We start from the raw sequence: 8,649 nt of genomic DNA on the forward strand, positions 1-8,649 counted from the left end.
ATGGGCCACAATCACAGTCTTTTCTGTACTATTGCCCAGAGAATCATAAGTAAGCCTTTGCGGTGGTCTGATTACTCTGGGTTCTCTAGTGTTAACCACTCTTGACTCTATATGTTCTTCATCACAGTCAACTCTGGAGCCAACATCAGTATCAGTCTCTAGTGTAGGCGGTAGGTTGTCTGACAGTTCATGTACAGATTTGTTTCCATTTGTGATAGATGTGTCAGGAGCAACCTCTGACACCTGGGAAGGTACATCATCTATATTTTCAATTAACTCAGGATTTTCTGGAATAAACTCTGGAGCATTTACATTTAATTCTGTAGTGGGTTCCTCACTATTTAAAGCAGGTCCCTCTGAGTCTGTTTCATAGAAGAAATAGTTTAAACCCCATTCCTCTTCTTCAGATTCATCTTCACTTGAGTAGATGCGACAGTCAGCCCTAGGTACAGTAGGAGTTTGATTCTGAATTCTCTTTGACCTTCTGGGTCTGGTGTTTTTGGGAGGTGTATCATCTACAGATCTTGGCTCTCTTACTGTTGGGCCAATAGGAAGTAGATGGTTCCTATGCCATGTTTTAATAGGATGATTCTTTCCTTCAGGCCTGATCTGATATACCGGAATGTTTGGAAGTTGAGAACAAATTATATAAGGTTGCGATCCCCATCTGTCAGCTAGTTTGTGTTTTCCTGGTAGCCCCAGATTTCGTAGGAGAACTCTGTCTCCAGGCTGTAAATCATGGAATTTCACTTTCTGGTCATACCGGGCTTTATTTTGCTGATTTCTATTCCCTGATGCTACTTGAGCCTTCTCAAAGGCCTGTTGCAAGTTTCTTTTTAGTCTCTCCACATAACTTTGGTGCGATTTAACAGGGGTATCATCCGCAGTAACTCCAAAGGCCATATCTATAGGAAGTCTAGCTTCACGTCCAAACATTAAGAAGTAAGGTGAGTAGCCTGTGGCATCATGCTTAGTGCTATTGTATGCATGTACTAGGGTGGCCACATGATGGCTCCAATGTGTTTTCTGTTCTGAAGTTAGGGTACCCAGCATATCTAACAAAGTTCTGTTAAACCTTTCAGGCTGTGGGTCCCCCTGTGGGTGGTACGGAGTTGTTCTGGATTTATGCACTCCCAGTAGCAGTAACAGTTCATGGACAAGTTTACTTTCAAAGTCTCTGCCTTGATCCGAATGTATTCTATGTGGTAGCCCATAATGAACAAAGAATTTTTCAACGAGCACTTTAGCTACTGTGATAGCCCGTTGATCTTTAGTTGGAAATGCTTGAGCATACCTAGTGAAATGATCTGTGATTACTAGGATGTTGCTGATGCCACCTTTATCTGGTTCAAGTGATAAAAAGTCAATACACACAAGGTCCATGGGCCCTTGACTTTCAATGTGACCCATAGGGGCATTCCGGGTTGGTAAAGTCTTTCTCTGTATACACCGCAAACAGGACCTGCAGTAATCTTCCACATCTTGCTTCATGCAAGGCCAGTAGAAACGGTCTCTTACTAGTCCTAAAGTCTTTTCATAGCCCAAATGACCATGTTCATCATGTAATGACACAAGGACACTTTCTCTATGTTTTTGTGGAAGCAGTAACTGCCATTTCTCTTGGTTTTGTTTATTGGGAGCCCTTCTATAGACCATTCCATCTCTCAATGTTAGTTTTTCCCATTCCTTTATCAAAAGTTTAGCAAGGGGATGAGAGTCAGCTTTAAGTACTTCTACTTGTCTCTTCTTAAGAGCTTCCATGGCTACTTTACAAAGAAGGTCATCTCTTTGATCCCTCATTATATCTTCTTTAGAGAGAGGTGGTAGTGAGGTAGCCTGAATAGAGGTAATATTGCAGTAGAGTAACGGAACTCCCTCCAGCTTGAGGCCTATGTTCTCAGCCATGCTACCTGTTCGACATTCATAGGACACTGCTGAACACACAGTCTTTACACCTGGAGCTGCAATTTCAACCCATTCATCATCAGGGTGCAGGGTCTCATGGGGTCGTCTGGACAACCCGTCAGCATCTCCGTTACTGCGACCTGGACGGTAGCGTAGGCTAAATGTATAATTAGCTAAGGCAGCTAGCCATCTGTGCCCTGTTGCATCCAGTTTAGCCGTTGTTAAGATATACGTTAGAGGGTTGTTGTCTGTTTGGACCTCAAATTCAGTGCCATACAAGTAGTCATGGAGTTTATCAACCACTGCCCATTTTAATGCAAGGAACTCTAGCTTATGCGCAGGATAATTCTTTTCTGCGGGGGATAAGCTTCTGCTGATAAATGCAACTGGCCTCAACAATTTTTCATGCTCTTGGTATAACACACCTCCTAAGCCGTCTCTACTGGCATCGATGTGAAGGGTATATGGCTTACTGGGATCAGCATAAGCCAGAACTGGGGCATGAGTGAGGCAATATTTTAACTGATTAAATGCTCGGTCACATTCTTCTGTCCACTTGTCCTCTATGGATTCCTTGGTCCACCCCGGAGTGGTTGATTTTCTTATCGACCTGGGTTTGTCTTCACTCTCTTGATCTGTGTCGATCTGCAGGAGCTGATTGAGAGGTTTAGCCACTCTGGAGAACCCTTCTACAAATCGTCTGTAATATCCGCAGAATCCAAGAAAAGAACGTAACTCAGTGGTGGTTCTGGGTTCTGGCCAGGTGGACACAGCCTCTATTTTACTGGGATCAGTAGAAATTCCAGCTGCAGACACCACATGTCCTATGTAGGTCACGGAAGGTTGACAAAATTGACATTTATCAAGTGATAGCTTCAGGCCTTCCTTCTGGAGCCGATCAAGAACTTTCATCAACCTTTCTTCATGTTCTTCCAAAGTTCTTCCAAATACAATTAAATCATCCAGGTACACTAACACTTCTAGTAGGTGCATGTCTCCCACAGTACGTTCCATAAGCCTTTGGAAGGTGGCGGGTGCCCCACAGATACCTTGCGGCATCCGTTCAAATTCATAGAATCCAAGAGGGCATATAAAAGCAGTTTTCTCTTTATCATCTGGATGCATTGGTATTTGGTAATATCCACTTCTAAGGTCCAATACACTAAACCACTTGCTTCCTACAAGACAATTCAGGACCTCCTCTATCCGAGGGGTAGTGTATTGGTCCGGTATGGTGCGCCGATTCAGAGTTCGGTAATCCACACACATTCGAATGGACCCATTCTTTTTACGCACCACCACGATCGGAGAAGCATATGGGCTTCTTGATGCCTTGATGATCCCTGCTGTCTTCAGCTCTTCTAGATGTTTCCTTAAATCTTCTAGGTCACCTGGAGCTATGCGCCGAGACCTCTCTCTGAAGGGTCTATCTTCCTTGAGACGAATCCTGTGTTGAGTGCTATTAGAGCAGCCCATATCCAGGTCACTTCTGGAGAACACTTGACTTTTTTTAAGCAGCTGAATCTGCAATCGGTTTCTCCAATCTTCTGGGATAGGTGAGTCACCAAATTTGAAATCTTCTGGCTTTAACTCCCAGGCATCTGAAGTTAGGTCAGTGTCAGTGATAGGGCAAACTGAATGGACTCTACCCAGCAGGGCATGGGGACGTAGTATAGCTGGTACACTGGTCGTATTCTTGAGGCCTACTCTTATGTTTCCCTTTTTTCGCCTTAAGCATTCCGCCGGCAAAGCTTCTGAAATAAGTTCAACTCCAAGAGGCAAGTCAGCACCTTGTTCCCCTTCAATCATGAGGTCAGGGACTGAGTCCTCCCAGCGCATCTTTACCCGAGCATTCAAACATTTTATTTGCCCAGGGGGTATTACTTGCTCTCTTCTCTGCATAAACCATACATTTCCCACACATTCTTTTGGTTCCCGCTTCTGTTTGTGCCTGGAGACCAGTACGGACTGCAGCATGGGGTGAATGTTAACTTTCTTAAAATCCAGTCTTTGTCTTGAGTCCAACAGGCCAGCAAGCATTCGCCTTATCAGATCAGTGTTGGTGCCTACCACTATGGAAGTCTTAGATCCTCCTGGTCTAGGGCACACTAAAGCCAATGCTTCAACAGCCTCTTTAGATCCGGTCACTGAAGGCGGAAATTCCAACTTGATATTAATATAGCCATCATAAGGGAACTTTGTATCACCTAGGCCCCATAGTTCAAGGTTTTCTATTTTTTTCCAAAGGGATGTAGCTCAGGTATTTCTTGTAAAAATCCTGAAATAGTATAGTCACTTGAGCCCCACTGTCTAATAGAGCATCTCCGTAGATTCCTTCAATCTGGACTGGAACAACTGGAGATGGACCTGCCAACCCTTTAGGCAATTCGGGTCCCCACCATGTGCAAGCTTCTCTAACCCCTTTCTGGGTACGTGGATGAAATCGTCCTTTGAACTTTTCCATACTGGTATGGTATAGTGCAGCTTCAGTTGGCACCTGTCTTGCTTGGGTTTTGGAGGCCTCCTCGCCACTGTCTACCCATTGTTTAAATCTATTGGAGCTTCTCTTAGGCGGGCTTCCAGTTTGCTCCTTCACTGGGGCCCTCTGAAGTTTCCCTGAGCCTTCCCTCTCTCTTTAGCCAGAAGTTTTGCTACTACCTTCTGGGCATTCTCAGCATTTCGGCACTGCCTCTTGTAATGGCCATCTTCACCACACCGATGACAGAACCCCAGTACTCCTTTTGTCCTATTTAGTTGAGGGGGCCCAGGTGCTGGGGTATTCTCATATGTAAGATGGAAATCTTGAGCCTGGCTAGAGGTAGGCTTCTCACAGCATACAATATCTGACCTGCACTTAGTGTCCTTTTCTAATGCAGCCAGTTGAATTTTGGCTATCCTTTCAACCATCTCGCTCAGAGCATCCAACCGGTTGTGAATCTCACTTTGCTCTGGGGCTATAACTCCAGTACTCGCTTGAACAATTCGGATGGCTTCCCCTCCTGGTTTCACCTTATTTGAAGTCATGCTTTTACTGGTAGGCAGTAACTTGGCTTCGATAAGGGCCTCCTCCTCCCGTACTTGTTTGATTAGTTGGGGGTAAGTGGGGACTGCACGGTCTTCCTTTGGTATCCTTAGTTTCCACATGATGGGATCATTCGGTTGAGCTCCATTCAAGATTTGCTTTACTCTAAGCTGGTCAGCCATATAGGGATCCATTCCTTTCTTTAATATTATGTGGTGGAGTATCTTCTCTAGCCGTGGGATATAATCGGACATACTTTCATCTTTCTCTTGGTAGGTATGTTCAAACTGATACATGAGCTCAGCCACATTCTCAGTTCGGCCATACACATCATGCAAAGCTTGCAAGTAATCAGTGGCACAACAATCCCTTTTGCTCTGCTTCAGGGCCCGAATTACATCCGCAGCTGGACCCATCAAACTCTCTGTGATTCTCTGTTTCTTCTGTGACTCTGGAACATCCCATTCTTCCAGGGCTTGGGTGGCTTGATCCATCCAGGCTTCAAAGTCATCTTCCCCTTCTGGCGTGGGTTGTTTTCCTGAGAAAAAGTGTAGTTTTCTGTATCCAAACCCGCTGTGAGGCTGTATAGGCCGAACACACTTCTCTACTAAGTTTCCTAGTGCAGTAAGGATATCTGCCCCAATGGCAGCAGAGGGCCCACATGGATTTGCTGCGAGGGATGGGTTGTTAACTTCTCGGTTTCCGGCTGCTGGATGTTCAACATCTCCGTCTGATGTGATAACTGAAACTGGTGAAGCAGGTAAAACCAAGTTACACTGATATTTCTCACTGCCGAATGTCATCATGAATGGGACATCATCAGGATTTATAGGATCCTCCATTTGCAGCAAAACGCATGTCTTTACATCCTTGTTATCTGTTTTCCTATCAACTATTAGGCAGCGGCCAAAAGGTGACATTTCATCCATTAACTGGTAAATCTGCCTTGAATTTAAGTTTGCCTCTGCTATTATCAGAGCTAGGCAATATGTGGGGTTTGCCTGACAGTCCTGACACCACTCTAGCAAGGCTTGCGGCTCCATCTTCGCTTCTTATGGCAGGATGCTATACAACTGGTGAAAAGGGGCGGAGTCAGTGACGTGGGTGGAGATAATCCCGGACGAGCCCCCAAATGTAGCACACCCTTGAGTGAGACTAATATATATATATATGGGTAACTCCAGCACGCTCAGTGACACCCCATTGAACGGACCACAATAATGATAAACAGTGATATCCCTTTTCTTTATTAAGCGTAACAAATAATCAGCAGGGATCCGACTATGATTTAAAATATTAAAGCAAGATATATATGTATAACAATACACCAACCAACAATGACACCATTTAAATTGCTAATACAAAGTATGCAGAAAATATATGTGCTAAATGTTGTAACTTAATTTCCCTGTCACAGTCCCAGATGATTTGTGCACGTTGGGGCCCTTATTGAGTTTAGCTTATTGGCCAATAGCACTGATCCTTTCCTCTGTCGGTTAGCAGTATAACTTTATAAACTTAGTGAAGAAACACTTTCCTCTCAGGTGAGAAATGACTTGGCAGAGTGTATAGTTCAGCAACAGATGGATTAGCTCCTATTGTTTGATAATACACAGTTCCCCAATAGTGTGTGGTGTTGCAGGTTACTCACAGTCTGTGCTCCAAACTCTGTATCACCTTTAGTAACAGACCTCAGATGGGATGCAGGCAGCTCTGTTCTCTAGCAGCTGAAATCACCTGGGCCTCTTTGCAGCATGTCAGCCTAGGACTCTCCCACCAACCGCAGGCTGTTTCCCCCTGCTCCCTTTCTGGCTAGCACTGATAGCTCTTTTACAGGTGCTAGTCTAGGACTGGGATAGCAGGGTCAGCTTCTCCCAGTAGCAGCTTCCCCTGGGGCAGGATCCCTGCAGATGTCTCTCCCCTCTGGCAGCTCTCCCACGCAGAGCAGGTACAGCAGGTAGGCAGCAGTCAGCAGTTTTTCTGCCTGCAGGCACACACTTCTCTCCCTTTTTTATCATTGGTGGATTATAGCCCCAGCCAGGTCCTCAGCTCTGAGGCATGCTGGGATATGTAGTCCTGTAGACTGTCTATGCAGCACTTGTTCATGTTTCTTGCTTTAGTTAGGGGTGTTACATGTCAATGGGTGATTGTGACAATGGGTGACTGTGACAATTGGTGGCTGTGACAATGGGTGGCTGTGACAATGGGTGGTTGTGATAATGGGTGGATGTGACAATGGATGGCTGTTCAATGGGTGGCTGTGACAATGGGTGGCTGTGACAATGGGTTGCTGTAAAAATGGGTGACAACGGATGGAAGAGCACCAAACACATTTAGTATAGGGACCTGTGGTGCCTTAGTTCTGCAAGTCCAATGAATGGAAAGTGTTACATGCAGTAAAGTACCCAACATAAAAAGCACAGGGTAATTAACAAGCCATACACTGTGACACAATACCTATAGAATCTCGGAGCCTACACTGGAATTGCCAGATCACAGGGAAATAATAATCAAGTGTTCATTCACCCCCAACCTCAATTGATTTGCAATGCACAGCTACCTGGAAGACTCACCCACAGTGGAAATGTAAGAGGGGAGAGGGTTCTCCGCAAATTGGGCCAGGGCCCAATTTACATAGTGGGTGCCCCTAGGCCCACTACCGTTCGTCGCCCTTGTCCCCTCCAGGGGGACAGGAGCAATGGGGATTGGCATATGGGAAATTAAAAAAATGATTATATCTTCAGTGCATCCCCAGTGTTATTGAACCAATGTGGGTGTGGTTGGGCAGCATGCTGACACCCTAAAATCCTGCCGCCGTAGGCCCGGACCTAGGTGGCCTTTCCACAAATCCGGGCCTGGGCACTGCCTGCTCCCCTCCTCATGTACCGCTGAGACGCCCCATTCCCCCTCCAGGCAAGTCCGAGCAGGCGGCACTAACCCGCGGCTTGAGCTGAAGAGACAGAGGCAGAGCTCTTCCGCATTGGGACAGTGTGCAATCATTACCTGTAACGTTAAATACACACACACAGAGGTTTCGGCTCGGCGGAGCAGTTCAGTTGTGTAACCTGTTACCAAAAGTTATACTATAGTAAAGGCAAGAGTCGCTTTTGTTGCACCTGATAGTTGAAGCAGGGATGGTACTATCTGTAGGTCCCCCCAGTGCAGTGGCCTGAAGCAGCAGATGTACTCTTCCCAGTTTTTCCAGGCTGCCTGCTCCTCAGGATCTGCAGCATATTAGTCTACTGAGCACGTGACATTCTACCCCACTAAATTAGGGTTGCCAGGTCTAATTTTCTAAAGCAGCCAAAGTCAGCTAGAAATCCAGCCCAAAACTAGCCAAGAGGCAGACAAAATTGTCTGAAATTGAAGAAAGTCACCAAAAAAATGAGAGAATGTTTAAAAAATGAGAGACTGGGGTACAGAGCCCAAAATCTGATAACTCCCGACTTCTACACAAGTCAGTCCCATTGCATGCTGGGTATTGTAGTCTTACATTAAACTTGGCAATCAGCAAGAACAAAAAATACTTTACCCAACATGTATTGGGAGACGCAGGCTTGGCACATCAGGGCAAGAAAAAACTTTCGCTGGTTTCCAAAGTACAAACCAGCCAAAAGCCCAAAAAGTAACAAAAATTAATACCTTGGCTAGTTTGTACTTTCAAACCCCACCTAAGCTTTAAATTAGTAGCCCAATTTGGCTGGAAAACCACCAACCTGGCA

General features: G+C 45.5%; 1 protein-coding gene across 1 annotated transcript; it reads right to left on the reverse strand.

The window, feature by feature from the left end:
• Window positions 1–4,497: 4,497 nt before the first annotated feature.
• LOC121395116 (paraneoplastic antigen Ma1 homolog) lies at window positions 4,498–5,970 on the reverse strand. Its single transcript, XM_041567699.1, has one exon. The coding sequence runs from the start codon at window positions 5,968–5,970 to the stop codon at window positions 4,498–4,500; it is 1,473 nt and encodes a 490-aa protein (XP_041423633.1).
• Window positions 5,971–8,649: the final 2,679 nt, after the last annotated feature.

The sequence above is a fragment of the Xenopus laevis genome, chromosome 6S, assembly GCF_017654675.1.
Source record: "Xenopus laevis strain J_2021 chromosome 6S, Xenopus_laevis_v10.1, whole genome shotgun sequence".
In the NCBI taxonomy this organism is placed as follows: domain Eukaryota; kingdom Metazoa; phylum Chordata; class Amphibia; order Anura; family Pipidae; genus Xenopus; species Xenopus laevis.